Source organism: Fistularia commersonii, chromosome 6 (assembly GCF_037954325.1).
Source record: "Fistularia commersonii isolate RoL2024-O1a breed Wild chromosome 6, RoL_Fcom_v1.0, whole genome shotgun sequence".
Classification (NCBI taxonomy): Eukaryota; Metazoa; Chordata; class Actinopteri; order Syngnathiformes; family Fistulariidae; genus Fistularia; species Fistularia commersonii.
Genome location: NC_141289.1, coordinates 4,351,967 through 4,375,588, shown reverse-complemented (window position 1 = coordinate 4,375,588; position 23,622 = coordinate 4,351,967). Strand labels below are relative to the sequence as shown.

The 23,622-nt window shown below is 40.5% G+C and overlaps 1 protein-coding gene across 5 annotated transcripts in view; it reads left to right on the top strand.

The window, feature by feature from the left end:
* LOC147233206 (diacylglycerol kinase zeta-like) overlaps positions 1 to 23,622 on the top strand; it is a 126,708-nt gene that overhangs the window by 51,862 nt on the left and 51,224 nt on the right. For 3 of the 5 annotated variants that reach the window (XM_086147802.1, XM_086147800.1, XM_086147798.1), the window contains 14 exons: positions 610 to 692; positions 774 to 834; positions 1,579 to 1,692; positions 1,894 to 2,031; positions 3,027 to 3,105; positions 3,220 to 3,275; positions 3,662 to 3,724; positions 3,845 to 3,918; positions 4,403 to 4,514; positions 5,086 to 5,172; positions 5,964 to 6,076; positions 6,197 to 6,297; positions 17,322 to 17,401; positions 17,610 to 17,654. In XM_086147802.1, coding sequence (XP_086003928.1) covers positions 610 to 692; positions 774 to 834; positions 1,579 to 1,692; positions 1,894 to 2,031; positions 3,027 to 3,105; positions 3,220 to 3,275; positions 3,662 to 3,724; positions 3,845 to 3,918; positions 4,403 to 4,514; positions 5,086 to 5,172; positions 5,964 to 6,076; positions 6,197 to 6,297; positions 17,322 to 17,401; positions 17,610 to 17,654 — 1,206 coding nt within the window. The remainder of the gene's footprint in view (positions 1 to 609; positions 693 to 773; positions 835 to 1,578; positions 1,693 to 1,893; positions 2,032 to 3,026; positions 3,106 to 3,219; positions 3,276 to 3,661; positions 3,725 to 3,844; positions 3,919 to 4,402; positions 4,515 to 5,085; positions 5,173 to 5,963; positions 6,077 to 6,196; positions 6,298 to 17,321; positions 17,402 to 17,609; positions 17,655 to 23,622) is intronic. The other 2 variants (XM_086147801.1, XM_086147799.1) reach the window with 1 other exon arrangement.

Below are 23,622 nucleotides of genomic sequence, written 5' to 3'. Positions count from 1 at the left end.
TTCCTCTGTCCACGCAGCCTGGAATGCACGGCAATCGTCGTCTTTTTTTTTCTTTTCGCCATCATTTCCGTTACAAGGGTTGAAGCGGATAAACTAGTTGGCTATCTGATAAAATTGATTTCTTTACCTTTACAATGACGCGGACATGCTCGGAAGCCATTGGTTCCTGACCCGACCAACGGGTGACCCGTGAAGTTTATCTTCAAAACTAATTTCTGTTTGCTTTAAAATGACACAGTATTATGAAAAAATATTATAAGTATTTTAAAATAAGTTCCAAACTGATTTTTTTTTTTTTCAACTCAAAATTGTCTGAGAGCCACATGCCGTCACCCGAAGAGCCATATACAGCTCGCGAGCCATAGTTTCCTGACCACTGCTCTAAACTGTCTCTTCTGTAAACATGGTCGCTCTTGCCAGACTTTGATGTGCTCAGGTGGCTTGACCAATCATGCAGTCTGTGATCCCTCAACAGGTGCAGACATTAAATGTCGGTTTCAACATTGGTAACAACTGTGAATATTGTGTGGTAGGTTCCCTTTAGAGTAGTCTGCTCCACCAGTTGGGGTTTATTTCGTAAAACTCTGGTGTTCCGTCTCTGTCTGACAGGGAACAAAGATCCTTCAGTCCTTCATGTGGTACCTAAATCCCAGACAGGTGTTTGACCTGAGCCAAGGGGCTCCACAGGAGGGGTAAGCACAAATAAACATCCAATGATAGTACTGTCACTTCCATTTGTCTGAATCGCCCTGTAACCAGTGGGACTCTTCCAGCTTGGAGCTATACCGCAAAGTCCATAACCTGAGGATTCTGGCATGCGGAGGTGATGGAACTGTGAGTTATATCAAGTATTGACATGATAGATTTTCAAAATAAAAGCTGAAGAGACTCTGATTGTCTTTTAAAAATGTTCAGTAGTTTGAGGGAAAAGTTTGGAGACCTTTTAAATCATCAAACATTTAATGGATGATGATGCTTGTAAAATTCTCTGGGTGCTAGCCCTCTCAAAACACACACACAAACACACACACACACACACACACACACACACACACACACACACACACACACACACACACATTTTTGTTTTTTCATACCAAAAATCTAATCCAGCATCCTCACGTGAGGTGATTGTATATAAATACTGAAAAGATGTAATTCTTGAGATAAATAGAATATCTGCGTAATTATTTTTTTAAATTTCAATTTGAAATATTTTTAGATATTGATTTTTTCCAACCTTATCACCGGTAAATTAGATACTCATTCCTAAATACATTTATTTAAAAAAAACAGAAGCACTTAAAAAATACAAACACTACAGTAACAAGAAGCATGGCTCGACTTAGAATTTTAAAATGAAATGGCAAGACAAGAAAGTGGCAGGGAAGTTGAAAGAAAATAAACAATAATCTAAATATCTGTTTTGTCGTAATTGTATCTTTAAAGCAAAGTTTCATCTGTGCTTTTGTGTATTAAGCCTGCAGAATAAGATGATTAATTTTGAAGATGTAACGTGTTCGTGTGTGTGTGTGTGTGTGTGTGTGTGTGTGTGTGTGTGTGTGTGTGTGAATCTAGGTGGGCTGGATCCTCTCTTGCCTTGATGAACTGGCTTTAAATCCTCAGCCTCCTGTTGCTGTGTTACCACTTGGAACAGGAAATGACCTTGCCAGGACTCTCAACTGGGGCGGGGTGTGTATTGACACACACGCACACGTATTCAAACATACTCATAAATAGTCTCCAGTCAGACAGTGGCTTGCCGATTTTGATGGAATTTCACACAAACATATTCCTGTTGATTTCTGATTATCTTAAGAACGGCCAATGTCTCAAACAATATATATATTTCAATAAACAATGTGTTTGTCTCTCTCTCCACGACAACACCAGGGCTACACAGATGAGCCGCTGTCTAAGATCTTGTCCCATGTCGAGGATGGGACGGTCGTGCAGCTTGACAGGTGGAATCTACAGGTTGAACCAAACCCCAGCGCAGGGGCCGAACTAGACGAGCAGCAAACTGATAAGGTTAGTGCACTTAGTCTTAACCTCTGCAAGATGCATTGCTGGTAAAGTCAGAGTAACTTCCGTCCCTTGTTTATCTGTGATCGGATGATTGTTAAATGAATAACTGGAAAAAGTTACAGCAACTCTTTATAAAAAGCTTTTTTCACAAAACCTATTCCGTAATAGGTTTCAGGACTGCTGTTTTGACCCTTTTATTAATGTTTTTACTTTTTTATCAAATCAATCAAATATAGAACAGTTATTATATGATTATAGTTGGATGGACCGATGAATTAACCTATCTGTTATTAAGTATAAAAATGCCCTGGTTGTTTCTGAGGTTAAAAATAATAATGGAAAGCACCAGACAGAGGTAATCAATGTCCGAGAGAGTGGAAGATAATTCCACTCAACTGGAGCTTGCGTTTGAATGACCTGCTTTTGACTTCCTGTGTTAAAGAAAGAAAGAGACGTCTGAAAGGACTCACCTGAACCATCATCACTTCTAAATAGGAACAATTAAGGGAAATGCTTGTGAATGAAATAGAGACTGCAAATCAAAAATGTTTTCTGGGCATTCTCAACCATTGCTGGCAGAGACAGGAACAAAATTGCATAAGCATTAATAAATAGTCATGTTTCCCTTCAAAAAAAAAACTAAAAATAAAATCGTTTTTAAATACAGTGACTTCTCAAGGATGACAAATTGTAGCCTATGTGCATGAAAAATAGTGGAAAAAAAGAAAAATGACAAGAAATGTGCATGAAATTACATGACCACAACAACTGCACAAAATTACCTAAAATGCAGTAGTAAATTACAAAAAAAAATGTAATGAATCCATGACATCAGGAGTAAACAGTAAGAGCTCTATAGCTGTTATTAAAACATTCAATATTTAAAGCTCTGATAATGAGGGTTGAGTCATTGTGATTTTCCAGATTGAAAAATTCCATGTTGATGTGAATGGTAAAGTTGGTATCCAGCCATAGAATTTATGTGTGTCTTCTCTCAGCTTCCGCTTGACGTGTTCAACAATTACTTCAGTCTTGGATTCGATGCGCATGTGACTCTGGAGTTCCACGAATCCAGAGGTATGTCATTTTGAATGATTAGAAGGGCACCCAAATCCACATCCAGTGTGTCACTCTAAATTTCTTGCTTTTCCCGAAGCTCCTCTGACTTTCCTTTCTCTGCTACTGTTTCAGAAGCCAACCCGGAGAAGTTCAACAGCCGCTTTCGGAACAAGATGTTCTATGCTGGGGTGAGTAGAAGTATAAACTCTTCTGGAAATTTCACTAGGTTTCTCTTTAATGACAGAGCAAGCTTGTCTTAATCTCTTTACAGAGTGCCCTGGTAATGTGTGTTGAGCTGAGCTTTAATCAGGAGTTCTCCTAAGGATCAGATAAAGCAAAGGAGGCAGATTAATTGAAGTTGAATTGCTCTTTTTGTTATTTCAAGACTTAACTTAAGGTTAACTGTAAGATTTTTCTTTTCATACTAACATTCAGATGAAAATTAAAACTTTTGTAAGAATTTGCCTGGACTGACAGAGGCTGCAACCAACAGTGGGTTTTACGATTCACCACTCTGACAGAAATGTGCTTATTGTGTGTGCGTGCGTGCGTTCATGCATGTGTGTGGATACAGACCGCCTTCTCCGATTTCCTGATGGGAAGTTCCAAAGACCTGTCAAAGCACATCAAAGTGGTGGTGAGTAGTTGTCAATCAAGCAAACAGTCATTCAGTCACACACACAGTTGAGTCACACTTTTGTGTGTGTGTGTGTGTGTGTGTGTGTGTGTGTGTGTGTGTGTGTGTGTGTGTGTCCAGTGTGACGGGACAGATTTAACATCAAAGGTACAGGATCTGAAGCTGCAGTGTCTGGTCTTCCTCAACATCCCCAGGTTGGTCAGCATCACTTCTGCTCCATACACAGCTGTACCCTCCTTTTTATTAATTAAATTTAATTTACAAAAAAGATTATCTCATTGTGATGTGGAATTTGTGTTTCCTGAACTGTGTGGTAGTGGTGTGTGCAATCAAAAAATGCATTTTATGATGATAAATACAAATTTTGATTCCATATTCCTCAGGGCTATTTCTATAGGTTATTAGAAATACAGTTTGTTTTTCAGTATACCTTTGACCCTTAGCTTCAAAATAAAATTTTGCTGAAATGAAGGCTGCTCTCTGTTGCTTTCCCCTCATCTTCTCCCTCTTAATTTGCCTTTGATTCTTGCGAAAAACTAACAATTTTGGAGCGCCGGAGAACTGCATCCGGGTCTGTTTTGCAAAGAGCTGTGTGATTTACCAGGGAGCCTTAGATGATTCTCATCTAGCAGCTTTTTAGCAGCTGATTATACATGTGTCTGTGTCTTGGTACTTCAGGTATTGTGCAGGCACGACACCTTGGGGGAATCCCAGCGAACACCATGACTTTGAGCCCCAGCGCCATGACGATGGCTATATCGAGGTCATCGGGTTCACCATGACGTCACTGGTGGGGGATTGAATAGATCAATATAAATATAGAAAACAAATTCATTTTAACAGGTAGTTAAAAATAACTTTTGCATGTATGTTTTAAATTGTTAGTACAAATAATTATGTAACTGAATGCTATTTTATCAAAACATGCATAAAACACAACTTCACTTGATAAATGAACTTCAGCTTAAGTCCAAGTTAAACTTTTAAATTTTGGCATCCTAGCATAGCAGTAGGCTTTGGCATCCTAGCATTAGGACATCAGCACATATCCAAATGCACTGCGGACAGCAAATTAGGAATTTCACTGTCCAGGGAAACAAGTTTCAACACTTTACATGTGACAATAAACTTTTTGAATCTTCAGTTTTATTTACTTTATTTACTTAGTTACTTACTTTTTAAATTTTTGCAGTCGTGTTTATCTTAGCCTGACAAATTTTGAAGGCCTAGAAGTGTATCTTTGTTTCAATTTCTCTTGAGTAAATATTTTTTGAAATCTCTAGTGGCATCCATCTCCTGCTGTGACCTCTTGGATGGAGGTGAAGCAAAGGGAGGTTGACCAATGTTTGTTTTGCGTGCAGGCCACTCTGCAGGTCGGGGGTCATGGTGAGAGGTTGAACCAGTGCAGAGAGGTGACTCTCACCACTACAAAACCTCTGCCAGTACAGGTACACACACACACACACACACACACACACACACACACACACACACACATACACACACTCAAATGCTGTCAGCGCTCCTGTGCCCCCTTTCTCTATAAAACACGAATGAACACAGTGGATGTGATCAAGTAAAGCGGTTTAATCAGATTCTGTGATTCCTCCCCGTTGCTTTACCTCACCAACCATCAGTGTTGTTGCTGTGCATTTTGAGGCTCTGCTGGCAACGTAAACCCAGGCATTTCTGTGAACATCCCATCATCCGGAGTCAGTTGAAATGATAGAGCTAATAGAAAGAAGCTGGAACACACAGGCACCTCTGGGACAAGGTTCAAGTTGACTTGTGCTGATACATCTCAAAAATGTCAGAATAACTATTTCCTAACATTGATTCATCCAGTTGGTTGGAAGGAAAGCGATTGAATTTCCTTCATTTTTGTTGGGATTTTTATCCCAACAACCAGCCATGGTGTGGGGGGAATCTCTGAACTCAATGGCGCTTTTTTTTGTGTCAGCTTTATGTGTTTCTCCCGGCCCCCACACAGATATGACCCTTTATCACTCTCAAACAGTGTTTTACTCATTTTACGCCTTTGGGATGTTCAAAGATCTGTAAATTTTTTAGCAAGTTGAAAGAGGGTTAGAAAGGGAAACAGAGTTGTCATCAGACTGAGTGACTGATGTCTGCATACAGATATTAATTAGTTCGGGCTTTTCTATCTTAAATTTAGGTACGTTGTATCTGGTTGATTGAATGTTTGAAAGTTTGATTGATTGCCCACCTGAATTCGCAGGTGGATGGCGAACCGTGCCGACTTGCTCCCTCCGTCATCCACATCAGCCTGAGGAACCAGGCCAATATGGTTCAGAAGACTAAACGACGGACGTCATTACCTCACCTCAACGAGTGAGTCACAGATGTAGGCCCCAGCAGGCGTCATTTTCATTTAGTGACAACACATTCCGGTTGGTTGACGTCTCATCTGAAATGATGTGTTGACAGTTGTGGGTCTGGTTTGTGTCTCAGCCAGCAGCCACTCCCGGAGAAGCTGAGGATCAGAGTCAGCAGGATCAGTATGACCGACTACGAGGCGCTGCATTATGACAAGGACAAACTACGGCAAGCATGTGAGCAAACCAACACACACATATACACAGAATGATGCTTGTTATCAAACTTTGATATTTCTTACATCCAAGTGGCATAATCAAGTATTTGCAGCTGGTAAAGAGGCTCTCACTCTTTCCAGGGCCTGATGTTAAAAGTAAAAAAAAAAAATCCAACAGAAACAAATGTCTGGTTTAGTCTTCATTTAGTGGGTTACAGCTGCTCCGACTTCTCTGGACACCTCTGCCCTTTTGTTTTTATCTGATTGCGGGTTTAAAACATCTGCTTATTCTTTTTTGAAATCGAATTCTTTCTCCCAGTTTAAAGAGCCAAGACACATTTTTTTCATTGATATATGAATTAATTATATTGGGTATCCATACAATCAATCATGAACTAATTGTACATTTCAAAAGACTTCTTCTTTTCCTTGTGGCTACTCCCTTCAAGGGTCACCTGAGAGAATCAGCCTCCTCTATCCAATATTATACCCTGTATCCTCTTCTCTCACCCCAGCAAGCTTCATGTCCTTCTTTAGTTCATCCATAATCTTCTCTTTGGTCTTCCTCTTGGCCTTCTGACTGTCGGTTCTAACCTCAGGATCCTTCTATCGATATATTCAATATACCTTCTCCATATATGAACGAACCACCTCAGTCTGGTTTCTCTGACCTTATCTCCAAAACATCTAACATGCTGTCCCTCTGACAGACTCATTCCTGATTCTATCTGTACTCTACACTTCTAAAAAGAACCTATATATCTTCATCTCTGCTACCTCCTGCTCTGCCTCTTGTCTTGTTTCTCCAATGCCACTGTCTCTAAACGCGACAGAATTGCTGCTGTCACCTCCATCTTCTCAACCCTTCCTTTCATTCTGGCTATCAACAATGACACTTTTCTCCACCCATTCCAACCTGCTAGAACATGTTTCTTCACCTCTTTTTCACCCTCTCCATTTGCACTGGACTAATGACCTCTAACTAAAACCTCCACATTCTTAATTTCCACTCCCTGTAGCCTCACTGCTCCACTTGGATCCCTCTCATTCACGCTCATATATTCTGTCTAGCTGCAGCTAGATCTCTAGATTTTTTCCACTTGCTCCCTGCACTCACCACGGATCACAATGTAATTTGCAAAGATCATGGATCCATGGAGATTCCTGTCTAACCTCATCTGCCAGCTTGTCTATCACAACTGCAAACGAGAAAGGGCACTGAAATATAAATATACAGATATTTTTTTGTGTATCATATCACTAACGTTTGAGAGATGAGATGAGATGAGATGAGAGATGAGAACAACTTTATTTTGTCCCGAAGGAAATTGTTGTGCCAGAGTTTCAAGTAAAAAACATAACAGTAATAGATAATAGTAGAAAGGAGGAAGAATAAGAAATACAATGAAATATGAATTGTCTTAACTGTTAACTGTAACTACAAAGATACCCCTATGTTTACAGCTGTTCATATTCTTGAATGTACTTGTAGGTTTTTGCTTATTAATCAATGCCATATCTCACATTGCTTGAATTACCATATCCTGAGAGACAAAAGTAAGGGGTAAAACTCACGAAAGGAATATAGTTATGTCTGATGGCAGTCGAACAGCAGCTTTCTGTATCTGCTGACCAAGTGTGTTGAACAGGGTCAAGTAGCTGGGGTTGGGGTGCTGCGTCTGCATTTACACACTGAAGTGGTTTACCAAAGTTCCTCGTGATTAGCTGCCTGTGTGGTGACCTGAAGGTCAACAGAATAATACCTAGTCACTCCGTGGTCCTCGCCTGTGGGTCCACTCTCCAATGGAAAATACCTGAACAACAGAGGAATGTGCAGTGGTGCGAATAGCCTGCAATACAAATGGAGACAAAGAGAAAATGCCACGTCTATCCGTCTATCACTCTGTCATTACAAAGAATCACACTTAACTGGCATCACAATAAACTCATGTGGACACAGAAATTCACACACACTCAGTGAGTTCAGCTCACTGCAATGATGACACAAGGTGGCGCTCACACAATACTATAGACAATCCATATTGCTGGAAAAGAAGGCTTGTTTCCTTTTGTCTCTGTGCTTTGCATGCCATGTGTATACACTGTACATCACCCTGGGACTCCAGTGTAATCCATAGTGCAAGTATATATCTGTACTCAAAAATATCTAATAATATCTAATAATATATATCTTCACCGTTTTTGATTTTTTTTTGGATGATGACAATGAATCCCTTAATTGTTCAATTGCACGCTTTGCTCTTCCTGTCTGAAGTTTTTTTTTTTTAATGATGCTAATCAATGGCTCATTCTTAACTGGTGGATGCCACACTCAGGGGGAGGTAAAAATAAGTTTCACGCCCTGCGGCACTGCAGTTAGATTGTCTCAGAGCCTTTTCTCCTGCAGGGGCTCTCTAATCCGTGCATGAGCATAGATGGAAATATTCACATTATTCAATCAGGATGAAGCCTGGACTGTTTTTGAATTAAAGCCAAAATAACAAGATTAGAAAGTGTATAAGTTAGGAGAAATCAAATGAAACCACTAAACACACACACACACACACACTTTTTTTACTCAAACTAATGCTGTTTGTATAAGTTTGTGATTAAAGCAGGATATTTCCAGGGCAGTAAATACTTAATTAATGGCCGCTGTCTCTGTAATTATGTGCCAGAGGCCTTCAGAGATATACATGAACCAATGAAGAATTTCACAACACCTACAACATTCAGATAAACAGAAGCTTTAACTCCCGCTAAAAAATATTAAGATAAAATTGGAAAAACAGTGCAGGGTTGCGCACTATTAGAGTAAAGTGCACAGTGGATCATGCGGAAACTCAATTATAATGTTCTACTGGGGTGTAAAATCTGTTGTTATTGTTCGCACTTCTTTTTTAATTGTCATACATTTGCCTTTCATGGGTCTAAGACTGCTCATTGACATGGTTGTTACTTTTTGTCTTCTGGTGAATATACCCTATAATTTATCAATAAATAAACCATCATTTTATTCTCCTATACATGTTCCAACATTTTACTCGCACTCGACTCAAAGAAAACAAGAAACTAAGACTTAATTCTACCGAATAAAAATCCAATTTGAGTATTACTTACAACTTTATCACTCGGCAGTGTTGTACAATGCTGGGTCATTTGGAAACTAAAGAATTCGATAAGTTTTACAATCTGATATGAAATCTGTTTACAAATGAAATAGGTGAAATTAGAAATGTCCAAAATATATTGGAGTAATGTAAACTATTGCATTTTAAAGATAGTTATGCATTTTTACAAATGTAGAATTTTACTTAAAAATTACTTTTAGCCAGTTGCAGCATGGGTTTCTACATGCTGGATCAGGACCCCTATATAAAAGACGACTGTTTTTTTTTTTTTTTTTTACGATTAGTTTTGTGTTTATGTGTCACATCTGTACAGTCCGAAAGCCTGCATCTTAAAAGTTACAGAACCCCTGACTCAACCCCACCTCGAGTGGCGTGGTGCAGGAAGTAGAGCACTTGCTCCTCCTAGTGTGTTGAAGTGTTGTTGAGCAAGACACTGATACCCTAACTGCTCCCCTGGGGCTGATGCACAGCAGCCTACTGCTCATGGTTCATCTATGATGGGTTAATTGAGAGCAAATTTTCCCATGTGGGATTAATAAAGGATAAATCATTATTATCTTATATCTTTTAAAAGTTTATGAATTGTACTCAAGTACTATTTAAGTAAAAAAAAAAAAAAAAAATTCGGCCAGAAGTATTACGAGAGTAATACCAGCCAGCAGGCCAGCCAGCAGTAGTGCCAGCAGGCCCCATGGGTTTCTGATGACAAGCTTGATGACATTCATCGGATAAAACAGAGGCCTCAGTGCCAGCAGCAGGACAAGAGGCAGATAGGCATGTAATTACAGTTTGAAAAAATAAGAAAATAATGAACAAAAGCACAGACCAAAAAAGACAACCAAATATTTGTTCTGTTCCATCTGCTTAAGTTGAGATTTGGGATAGAAAGGCTAGGGTAAGACTAATATAAGAAACTCTAAAATAAGAGAGGAGAGGAGCAGGGAAGAGAGGTGCTTTGAGAGTTCCTCTTAATCAGCACTCTTAATCAACACTTAATAGAAGAGGTTCAGATTTGTGGTGCATCTATTTTCTTTGAGATTAAGGGCATTTATCTGTGGTTCAGAAATCAGTTTGATTAATTCTGGTGCACCACCAATCCTGATTTTTTTTCGCAATTGGTAGAGTCTGCATGTTCTTCGTGTGCAGGCATCAGTTGAATGAGTTAGCATCACGATATGTAGCCATGGGATTGACAGGTCACCTCTCGCCCAGTGACTACTTGAATTGACTCAAGTACTCTGTATGAGTAAATGAATGACCACAAAGGATGTCCTGAACCAAGTTGGTTCTCGTGAATGCCATTGCTCTTCCAATTCAAATAAATCCTCGGATTGACATTAAACATGATCTTCACCGAAGAAGCGTTTCTATATGTTTAATGAAGGTTCTAAGTCATCCAGATCCATCGATGGTTAATATTTGTCAGATCCTGACATGTCTCAGCTTGGATTGGCCTGATTCTAGCAGTAATATATTGAATATTCTTTATGTTCTAGTAAATATGTAAAGGCCTGTTGGATGCGAGGTGAAACATCCTTAAGAGAGGAAATCAAGAACAGTTGTTACAACAAGGTTTTTGACAGGGATTAAGGGTTAATTATTCTTGGTTAACAAACACAAAAACGTAATGCCCTGTTCATAGAATGAGGCAATGTTGCACAACTTGGAATCAACTTTAGATTCCAAACCAAAAAGCATCAGTGTGTCAACAGACAATATTTAAAATGTCTAAAAAAGAAAATGTAATTTAAATAGATCAAATCTTTCGAGGGGCTTTTTCCAATTGCTTGATGATTAGAGAAACGTACGAAAACAAAACCGCAGCTTGCCACATAAAAAAAAAAAAAAAAATCCACCTCAGACATGGAGTCAGGTAACTTAACAATGTAAAAGGCTGGAGTGTTTGTTGCAGATGGAGGTGATGCAGGTTTGGAGCCAGTAGTCTCCTCCATGTGGAGGCAGCCTTAAACATCATAGGAACCAAAGGGGGGGATGAGGGGCATCTTATTGGCCTCATTCAGTGGCATGACAATCAACCCCCCCCCCCCCCCCCCCAAAAAAAAAAAACAAAACAAAAAAAAAAACGTCACAAAATGAACAAAGAGGGCTGGAACAGATGGTGTGAGCTCCTCAGATCCCTGATCTCAACATCATCAGTCAGTATGAGAGACAGAAACAGCTGAGAGCTGAAATCCACAGAGGGATCGAGACAACTGGATGCTCTGACAACCTGCATGGAAAAGGCTGCAAGGACAGCTTTCAGTGTTCTCTGAGATGAGCGGTCTCACCAAACTGATGTGACATATGCCCTGAATTTTTTTCCCCCCTCTTTACTATACATCTTATTCCCATTGACAACTGATAGTCTTTGTGATAAATTGGATTTATCATTTATTTACAGGAGATTTAGACATTTTTCAAACTAATTCCCAAGTTACGCTGCATTATGTGTGAATTTAAGTGCTGTACTATGGACTTTACTTCCTTTTGCTGCTTTTGCTCCCTCAGTCACTTTTCGCTTTAGACAGGTTTCCCGAAACCTGTCACGTGATCGTGCTTGGCTGAAAGGTAGAAAGTTAAGGAGTCTGACCGCTTAACATCTGTTGGAATTACTGATTTCTTTGACGGACACAGCAGTTGATAGCTTTAGGCTCAACTCGATCCAACATAACCATGCAGCTCAACTCCTAATGGATGGAGTAATACTGTATGTCTGTGTTCTATGACCCAACTCTTCGCAAAGACAAGAGATGAGAGATGACAACTTATCGTCCAATGTCTGACTCCATGTTAAACCTGTTAAATGAATGAATTTTAGACAAATGGATTTTTAATTCCAAAATATTACTTTTAGATACTTCACCAGGTCAAAGACCAGATAGTACTACTGACCTTGACACCTTGACTACCAACCAAGTAGAGTCAAGTCAATAAGTATTTGATATTTAATGTTTTTTTACTCCCACTGAGAAATCATGGCAGGGTCTGAGATTTTCATTGTTGGTGCATTTCGGCCCTGATGAGGTGGAGGTGTGGAAGTGTCTAGGAGAGGCAGCGGTAGAGTGTCTATTCAACAGGATCTTAGAGAGTGAGAAGATGCCTAAAGAATTGAGACAAAGTGTGATGGTGCCCATTTTTAAGAATTGGGGGGGGGGGGGGGGCAAGGCAGCTGATTCTGATGATATACCTGTGGAGGTGTGGAAGTGTCTAGGAGAGGCAGCGGTAGAGTTTCTGACTCGATTATTGGGATCTTAGAGAGTGAGAATATGCCTGAAAAATTGAGATGAAGTGTGATGGGGCCCATTTTTAAGAATACGGGTGATGTGCAGAATTGCGGCAACTATCCAGGGACAAAGTTGATGAGCCACACAATGAAGTTATGGGAAAGAGTAGTTGAAACTAGACTGAGAGCAGAAGTCAGCATTTGTGAACAGCAGTATGGCTTCATGCCTAGAAAGAGTACTACAGATGCAATATTTGCCTTGAGAATGCTCATAGAGAAGTACAGAGAAGGCCAGAGGGAGCTGCAATGTGTTTTTGTACACCTAGAAAAACCATATTACAGGGTGCCAAGAGAGGAACTCTGGTATTATATGAATAAATCTGGAGTGGCTGAGAAGTATGTTAGACTGGTGCAGGACATGTATGCTAGCTGTGAGACAGTGGTGCGGTGTGCTTTAGGGGTAACAGAGAAGTTGAAGGTGGAGGTGGGACTCCACCAGGGATCAGCTCTGAGCCCCTTCTTGTTTGGAGTGGTGATACCCAGGCTGACAGATGAAGTTAGACAAGAATCTCTATGGACCATAAAGTTTGCAGATGACACTGTGATCCGCAGTGAGAACAGAGAAGAGGTAGAGGAAAATCTGGAGAGGTGCAGGTATGTTCTGGAAAGGAGAGGAATGAGGTTTAGTCGCAGCAAGACCGAGTATATCTGTGAGGAACTCAGGTGGAACGGTGAGGCTACAGGGGGTGGAGATCAAGAAGTTGGAGGATTTCAGTTACTTGGGATCAACAGTCCAGAGCAGGGGTGGGCAAACTTTTTGACTCGAGGGCCACAATGAGTTCTAAAATTTGGGCCAGGGCCAGGAACAGATGGATGGAGTGTTACTATAAATTACATGCAGGATTTGACCTGTAACCTGTAACAAAGGATGAATATCCAATGTTCACTGAAGAAATTGTCTTCCAAATTTTATTTAATTTATGATTAATTTATTTACATTTTATTTGACTGAATGAAAAATGTGCCAATCTCCTCTTTCGGGTCCCACATGCGTTGAAACATTATGCCCAAACTTAACCAGCGGACACGAGAGTGGTAAATTAGTAAAGTCAGTAAAGTCCTGATGATCCGCATCAGTTTCCTCCAGGAACGCCATAAACTGACAATGCTGGAGTCCCCTTGCACCTATAAAGTTCAAAAGTTTTACGACTGGATTCACGACATGGTGAAGCTGCAACACAGGTTTACACAGTGATTCCTGATGGATGATACAATGAAGGAAAATAACATCTGCTCAGGGTTTTCCTCTTTTACTCTATCCTGGATTCTTTTCAGGAGCCCAATGTTTTTTCCTGTCAAATTTGGTGATCCGTCCGTCGTGACAATGGCAAGTTTACTCAAAGGTAGTTCACGTTTCTCAATGACAGCAGACACCTTGTCATATAAATCCTCCCCCCGCGTTGTTCCCTTCAGGGATTCCATGCTCAAAAACTCCTCCGTTATCTCAAAACTGTTATTGATCCCTTGGATAAAAATTCGGAGCTGCGCTGTGTCTTTTATATTGTTGCTTTCATCAAGCACAAGTGAATATAACTGAAAGGAGTCTTTTATTCATTTGGCTGGCTATATGTTCGTCAATAAGTTCCACACGGCAAGTCACAGTCCTTCGTGACAAATTGATCTTTTCAAACTGGCCTGGCCATATTGCACTCCTTAAAAACCACAAGAGTTTCTCTGCATATCAAGCATACAGCCTCTGATCGGACTTCTTTGAAAAAAATATTTTGTTGTCCATTCCGTATTAAATAGTAGGCACTCACTATCCACTTTTCTTTTGTTTGATACACTCATATTTACAGAAGGGCTCTTTGGGAAAAGCTCAACCAAGAAGAGGGCACCAAAAATGTGTGCCATCTGTTGGGGAAATGTGGGCATTAAGGGGGAAAAGTTAATGAATGAGTTTTGCCAGTATCGGTAATATAAATTTTATATTTAAATAAAACTGGGACATGTTTGGCGGGTCGGATTAAAAAGACCAACGGGCCGGATGTGGCCCGCGGGCTGCTGTTTGCCCATGTGTGATCCGGAGCAATGGAGAGTGCGGAAAAGAGGTGGAGAGATTGGTTCAAGCAGGTTGGAATGGGTGGAGAAAATTGTCAGGGGTACTATTTGATATAAGACTATCAGCCAGAATCAATGGAAAGGTGTACAAGACAGTGGTGAGACCAGCAATGCTATATGCTAGAAACAGCTACAATGACGAAAAGACAGGAGGCAGAGCTAGAGGTCGCAGAGATTAAGATGTTGAGGTTCTCTTTGGGAGTGACCAGGATGGACAGGATCAGGAATAAGTCTATCAGAAGAATTGCATATGTTAGATGTTTTGGAGAGAAGGTCAAAGAGGCCAGACTGGTGGTTCGGTCATGTACAAAGGAGGGATATGAATATATTGGTAGACGAATGCTGGAATTGGAGCTGCCAGACAAGAGGTCTCGAAGAAGACCAAAGAGAAGATTTATGGACATAGTGAGAGAGGATATGAAGGTAGTTGGTGTGAGAGAGGAGGATAAAGAGAATAGGGTTAGATGGAGAAAGTTGAAATGCTTTGGCAACCCCTGAATGGAAAAGCCAAAAGGAGAAGAAGAAAACATTGTATGATTTTTTTTAACAATTTATTTGTAAATTACAGGGTCAAATACGTATTGGATCCCTTGAGTCAAACAATTTTAATATTTGGTAGAGAAGCCTTTGTTAACAATTTCAGAGGTCAAACGGTTCCTGGAGGTTTTCACCAGGTTTGCACACACTGCAGGAGGGATTTTGGCCCACTCCTCCATACAGATCTTGATATGCTTCTTCGGAGCCACTCCTTGGTTTTCCTGGACGTGTGCTTTGGGTCATTGTCATGTTGGACAACCCAGCCACGACCCATCTTCCGTGCTCTGACTGAGGGAAGGTTTTTGTCCAGTATTTCACAATTCATGGCCCCATTCATCCTTTCCTTAATACAGCATAGTCGCCCTGGCCCCTGTGCTGAAACCACCCCCCACCCCCACCCCCCAAAGCATGATGCTTCCACCCCCATGCTTTATTGCAGCTATGGTATCATTAGCATGATACTCCTTCTTCTTCTTCTTCTTCCAAACATGGCAAATGGAGTTAAGACCAAAAAGTTCTACTTTGGTCTCATCTGAACACAAAACGTTCTCCAATGAGTCCTCTGGATCATCCAGATGGTCCCCTGCAAACTGTAGACAGGCCTTGACATGGGCAGACTTAAGCAGGGGAACCTTCCATGCGATGCATGATTTTTAACCATTGTGTGTCAGTGTATTACTGATGGCAGCCTTGGAAACAGTTGTTCCAGCCATTTTCAGGTCAATGACCACGTTCTCCCGTGTAGTTCTGGGCTGATTCTTCACCTTTGTTGGCATTATTGATACCCAATGAAGATTGATACCCCTCAGACTGTGGCCCCACGTTGGGCACTGTATCTCTTGACACTGACAGTTATAATTAGCCTCTTCTATTATCTGACAATGGCTCCAATAGTTGTTCTTTTTTCACCAAGCTGCTTTACAATTGCTCTGTAGCCCTTTCCAGATTTGTGAAGGTTAACAATGTTGTCTCTTCTGTCTTCTGACAGCCCTTTGGTTTTACTCATGTTGGCTGCTACACTTTTGCCAGATTGTGGGGTGCACAGGTGTCTTTAAGAACACTAACAACTTTAAATAGGTGCTACTCAATTGGAATGATGAGCAGAGTGGAGTTGTACTCTTTAAAAGCAGAGGAACAGGTCTTTGAGGGTCAGAAATCTGGCTGATAAGCAAGGGATCAAATACTTATTTGACCCTGTAATTTACAAAGAAATTGTAAAAAAAAGTCAAACAATGTGATTTCCGACTTTTTTTTTTGTCCCCAAGAATGGAAATGCACCAACAACAAAAATTTTAGACCCCTCCATGATTTCTAAGTAGGAGAATTGTAAAATCCCAGGGGGATCAAATACTTACTGACCCGATTGTATACTTTGGTTATCAGTATAATTTTGAACTTGAGGTTTAAAATGACTGAATTAATTCATCTGCTGCTTCCTCCTTTCGTAACACAGGTTGTTAAAGTTGCCCCCCCATCCACAAAAAAAGCAAAAAAATCTTAAAGTAAAATACACATCACTTGAAGTTACCTTGTTTACCTGGAGTGTTGCGTCAGAGCCTGAGGAGCCTGTCAGGCTCACATCGCTTTGTTGCTTCAATTAGCTCCTGGACGTTTGCGGCTGGTGAAAGCTGTTCTTGCCCATTTAAACTTTACACCAAATGACAGTGTTTTCTGTCATTTGCTGAGGGAAAAAATGCAAGTAAATGACAAACTGTCGGTTTATTAACATTTTCATCTCATCGCTGTGTTCTTTTCAGCCTCTTGTCTCAGCTTTGGGTTTCGCTTTCTTTTCTTCTTTGCTATAGCTGTTAAAACTGTCTCACTGTACTGCTCTTTTGGTCCTCTGCACCCTCAACACTTCCATATCTTTAATTACATTTATGTGAAGTCCCGGGTCTTCTGGAGCTCCAGCTTGATTGCCAGAATTAAATCTAGCTGTCCTCTCGGGCTCCTAGAGGCGTGAGGGTCTGTATTCTGTGAGTAGATATCAAAGTGCTGTTGGATAATTGTCTTGTTCCTCTGTATTACCAGCCATTCCTCTGGGACTCATCGTGGTTCCTGGTGACAGCGACTTAGAGACCTGCAGAGAACATATCCAGCGCTTGCAGGAGGTAAGAAGAAGATTTGGGGGGGGGGGGCTGCGGACAGGGGTCTGTGTCACTGAATGAGAAGAAAAAAGGGCAGTGACAGAATGAGTTTCAAGGGGAGGCAGGGGACTCCTCTGAAATATGGAGCACAGTTAATGAAGCTCTGTGTGTGTGTGTCCCCTAATGTCTGGCCCAATCTACTCTCCTTCGCCTCTGCCTCCACCTTCTCTAGGACTTCTGTTCTGACCTACCTCCCATCAGAGGCTTGGGATCTCAGGTTTGTAGCCCGATGCCTGAGCATGTAGTATGTTTTTTGTTGTTGTTTGTTTTGCTCAGAGGCACAAGGGAAACTAAGAGCAACATTCACACCGTTTGCGGCATCAATGACATTCAGAGCAAAGCACTTTCAGGCACTTTCTCGAAAGACACTTTCTCGAGTGTAAAGGGTTAAGGGTGACCACATGAGATCCCAGTTAAATGCTTGAAAATCCCTCAGCCTCTGTTGTATTATTTTTATTAATGACAAATATGACAATGGACTTCAGGGCTCAGTTTGCTCAGTTTTCACAAAAAAAAAAAACTGCAGACAAATTTTGTTCCATTTTGCTCATTAGCATCACTTTGGCACAGTCCTTCCCCTCTGCCCCCCCCCCCCCCCCCCCCACACACACACACACACACACACACACAAAAAGACTCCTGCATTTGGGAGATGGAAGATCCTAGGGCTTGCCCTATCCTATTTCTTAATTACTGCAATAGCCATATCCCACTGTTATTATTCCTGTCATTTTGCAACTCCCAGGCACAAAATGGTGATTGATCGCATGAGTTAAACATTAATTAAGTTTGGATATACCCAGTAAAGCAATTTCAAATTATACCATTGGCACATTACCTGTCATCAACATTCTCGTCTATGTATATTGGGACAGAGGAGATGAAATTATTTCGTGTAAGAGAAGAGGATGCAAAGAATAGGGTTAGATACAGTGAGTTGATTTACTGTGGCGAAGCCTTGAGGGAGCAGCCAAAAGGAAAAGAAGAAATGTACCCATGTGTGCTTGAGGTACTGCGACACCTCAAGGGCTGTAATGTAACTTCATTGTTTGATGGCACAAGTGGCCCTGCCTGTCGAAGAAGGAGCAGGGTTACAATTAGCACACACATAAGATAGTGTATTGAGTTTCACAATAAGTTTTGGAATGTAACCAGACACATCGAAAGGTCAGCCAACCGAAGCAGCAATTAAGAGAAATGGTTATGTAGACAGAAGCTGGCAATACCACCGTGCTTCCCTCATATGGGTTCAGGTTCGCTCACTTCCAAAGTCCAGCCATGTGAATGCAGAGGGGGGCATCGGGACCACATGTGTAATTTCGTAAGTGTGAGTGATTAACAGAAGGAAGGGGGAGGATGTCTGTGTTTCCACAGCAGAAAGGGAAGCCTGGGCCATTGGGCCATTTGGGACATTGTGATGGCGCAAAATGAAGCTGATGGGACATTGAGCACTTTGCACTTCAGGTTAAGGGAACATAAAGGACTGTAAGGCTGAGAAAAGCTAGCGGTTAATTGTAAAAACCGTCACTGAGGAGAGACACAGGAATGTGGGAACTTAAGACTCTAAATGAACTCAGTGATTGAGCTTTCGGGCTGATTTTCTACATTTTCACACACAAAACACAAACACACACACACCAAAATATAGCAGGTTCTGTCCTCGGGGCATCAGACAATGTGGTCATTTTTTTTTTTAATGCAAATAGAAATAGATACGGACATTGGGAGTCAGAAAGAAAGGAACATTTGAGTCATTTCATGTTGTAGGTCAACCTCTTTAGTTTTTAGTTATTCAAAAATACAAACAGAGAGACCGAAAATTAAGCTTAAGCGGAAAGCACTCTCACATTGGAAGGTTTTGGGTGATTCGGTTTTAAACCGTCACTTTCTTACACAACTGCGTGATATAAACCTGACACTACTTTTCGACACAATTTTAAATCACTAAATGCAGCAGTGAATCATATCATTGTGTATCATACCAGGTATATTTTTAGTATATTTATATATACATATATATTGAGATTTGTAGTTCATTTAAAATAATCTACAATCAGATTGTGCAAAAAAAAGGATTCCTAGGGAATGAAGTAATAATATAAACAAGCAATATATACATATATATATATTGGCTTCTTTTGAAATTCATTTGTCTTTTTTAACATTAATGGCTAAATTAAGCTATTTTTTTTCTTTTCATTCGACTTGTGTGAATCACAGAACTGATGACTAAATTGTAGAAATATTGTATGACTTAATTCTCGGCAAATTTCCTACCTGATCGCCGAGTCAATTGGACTTTCATTAGAAGTAAAGTTTAGAAATTCTGCCAGTACAGCATACTGGGGCCAGATGTTCAAGTTTCTTCAGATGCGGTTTCACAACCCCCTTCACCCGGCCAGGGTGAATTTACTTAACTGGGAAATTAGTGTATCTGTCACTGATATTGCTCTTGAAGGCAAACTATTAATTTTCCTCTCACTGCTGCTGTCAAGTCCTGCTGCATCTGCAAACTGAGGAGGGTGGGGGGGGGACAGGCTTCTGGCTTTTTTTGTCAGCTATTAAATATCATACCAGCTCTTGGTGCTCTTTAAATATGAATCTTTCATGTATGAATAGTCATTATGACCCCCCGCCCTAAAGTATGAAAGGCCAAAGAAATAAAATGTAGCAGCTGTGTTATAGTCTGCGCGTGACCTCAGACTGAGGCTGAGGGAAAAGTTTGTCTTTTACTTTACTCACTGCTCTACAGACACCAGTAACAAATCCTCCTGCGGTTATTCATCAGTGTCAGGCCAAGTATATGAATATATTAGAACGAGACGATCCACTGAAATATTTCAGCCCCTATGCCCTACGCATTGAAGGGCAGGCCTAATTAAAGCCAGCATTTCAAGATATGCGGTCATGCTGCTGTGCCATGTGTTTACACCTCTGACCATTAAATCTTACTTCTGAGTAAGGTCAGGTATCCACTCGTCCGTTCCCAGATTGCCGGATATTTCTTCCAGCCATTGTAAAATTTAAAGCTGTTTAAAGCTGCTGTGATGCATGAACTTTGAGATAAATCAATTTCTGCTGTTCCGACAGTAGCACAAGCTTTATGGTGTTAAAAGCTGGATTATGTCGGGCTGTGTACCTGTTCATTAATCCAACATGACTGGGAAGATAAATAAGGGGATGCAACTCTGTATATCTCTGTATCCCCCTTCTCCAAAATAGGACAGACAAGTCCAAAAAATGAAGGGCCAGTCTTTGTCTCGAGAGGACTTACTGATGGCAACTTTTATAATTTTCAGAAATCATCAGGTATTTAAAAGAATATTATAGAAGCAGCCTTTTTTCTCTTCAGCCAAAATTCAGTAATTCCCCCTATACAAATTTCATGAATTGCGTAACATGCTTAAATTACATTTCACACAGTTTCCTTAACTGTTTTGATTCACCAAAACAACATCTTCACACTTCCACCTTTGGTGGTAACAACCAAAAAAATATACATTCTATCAAAGAATCACACTAGGAGGGGTCTATTAATAAAATGAATAATAATAATAATAATAATAATAATAATAATAATAATAATAAATTAATCTGTTAATTTAAGCAAATAAACCTATTGCAATCTGGTCTGGTTGAAAAAAAACTGAAAACTCTTGAAATCCTCAATTTCCTCCTTTAAAGTACATAGTGTGGATAAATTGATATTATCAGTTTTTAACGGCTCAGTCTGTATGTTCTGGGGCGTTACCCTCTCGAAAGGCAAGTCTTGAGTCTCAAGCTTCTCCTAGACCGAAAACAGGTGGTATTGAATTCTGTTGCTTTGTCATAAGGGGGCTTCTTCGCTACGGGGTTCCAGCCGCTCATGACATTTTGCACAAAGCCTGTCTTATCAGCTTCCTCCGTCCCCCCTGCATGTGTTTGATGCTCCTGCCGCGTCAAACTCTACGCTGGTGTTTCTTTGCAAAGGTGTCACTTCCCCCGGTTTGAACGACTGCCTATAATTTGATAGGTGCTGTTTGAACTTCAAGACAAAACTAGGCCGTGCAAAAAGTACACAACTCAAAAACCCAGATGAAATCAGTTTCTATAAAAGTGGAATCTGTATGCTGGTTCTTTACTCTGTTTAATATTCTGGAAAAGCCATTTCTTGTTTGAGGAGGCCACCATTTAAAGCTGTCCTGTTTCTATACTTAATGACTATAAGTAAGTTTTGTTACATCTGAGTAGGAGAAATTAACTGCTCCCTAGGGCTTCTGCTCGCTCGTGTCTCTGTCGCCCCGTCTGCCAAGTGTGTAGTGATCTGTAATGAATAGGTTATAATGTGTGTGTGTGTATATATATATGTATATGTGTGTGTGTGTGTGCATGTGTCTGTGTACATATATACATATATATTATGTATATGTATATGTATATATAGATATACGTGTGTGTGTGTGTGTGTGTGTGTCTGTGTGTGTAAATACTTGTATATGTATATATATGCGCTGGAAAGGATAGGAATGAAGGTTAGTCGCAGCAAGACAGAGTATATGTGTGTGAATAGGAGGAACCCGGTTGGAACAGTGAGGCTACGGGTACTGGAGATCAAGAAATTGGAGAATTTCAGGGTCAACAGTCCTGAGCAACGGAGAGTGCGGAAAAGAGGTTAAGAGATTGGTTCAAGCGGTTGGAATGGTTGGCGTAAAGTGTCAGGGGTACTATGCAATAGAAGACTATCAGCCAGAATGAAAGGAAAGGTGTACAAGACAGTGGTGAGACCAGCAATGCTGTATGGCCTAGAAGCAGTTACACTCTCTTTGAGAGTGATCGGGATTGAGTCTATCAGAGGAATTGCACATGTCACATGTTCTGGAGAGAAGGTTAGAGAAGCCAGACTGAGATGGTTGGGTCATGTACAGAGGAAGGCTAGTGAATATACTGGTAGACGGATGCTGGAATTGGAGCTTCCAGTCAGGAGGTCTCGAGGAAGACCAAAGAGAAGATTTATGGACCTAGTGAGAGAAAATATGAAGGTAATTGGTGTGAGAGAGGAGGATACAGAGAATAGGGTTAGATGGAGAAGCTTGATTTGCTGAGGCAACCCCTGAAGGGGAAAAGCCGAAAAGAGCAGGTACATTTCCGCTATGAGACAGAACCCCAAAAATATCGGAAATCACAGTGTGTGATTTTTTTTTTAACAATTTATTAGCAAATTACTGGGTCAAATAAGTATTTGATCCCTTGAGTCAAACAATTTTAATAGCATTTGTTAACATGTTTTTTTTGTTTACTTTTGGATTTTGTGTTTGTGAATGAGAGGGACCCAAGTGGAACAGTGAGGTCTCAGGGTGAATAGAGATAAAGTTGGAGGATTTTAAGTACTTATAGTCAATGGTCCAGAGCTATGGAGAGTGTGGAAAAGAGGTGAAGAAACGTGTTCAAGCAGTTTGGAAGAAAGTATCAGGGTTATGTGCAACAATGGAATCACCCAGAATGAAAGGAAATGTGTACAAGAGAGTGTTGGACTGGTGATGCTGTATGGTTAAGGGACAGCGGCAGTGAGGAAAGATAGGATGAAAAACTGGTGGCAGTAGAAATAAAGATATTTGTTGTCTTCGGGAGTGACGAGGAAGGATAAGATCATCAGTGAGTCCATCGGAGGGACAGAACATGTTAGATGTTTTAGAGATAAGGTCAGAGAGGCCAGACTGAGATGGTTTGCTCATGGTTGCAACTGACAGACAGGACGAGAGGAAGAGGTTTATAGAAGTAGTGAAAGACGACTAGGGAAGTGAGCTTGTGTGAGAGAGAGGGATACTGAGAAAAGCTTATATGGAAGAAGTTGATTTGCTAAGGTAACTCCTGATGGAATCAGCTGAAAGAAGAATATATATATATATATATATCTGTTTTTGATAGAGCTGATAAGAGATGTCTCCTGTAGCCAAATGCACCAATTAGAAGTCAGAATCACGTAGGATTTTTGAAAGCTAAGAAAAGATCTGAATGAAAGAACAATAATCCGTTGTTGACAAAAGTAATTTCTCAAAAATGCACTCAAAAAACACTTATTTTAAAAGGAAAACCACTACTTGACTTTAGTTCCCTAACAGCAACAAGTTTTTTAGTTTTCGAGGCAAAAGTCTGGAGAAAGGGAACGACCCAATGATCTGACCCCAGTGTCAGCATTTTAACACCTG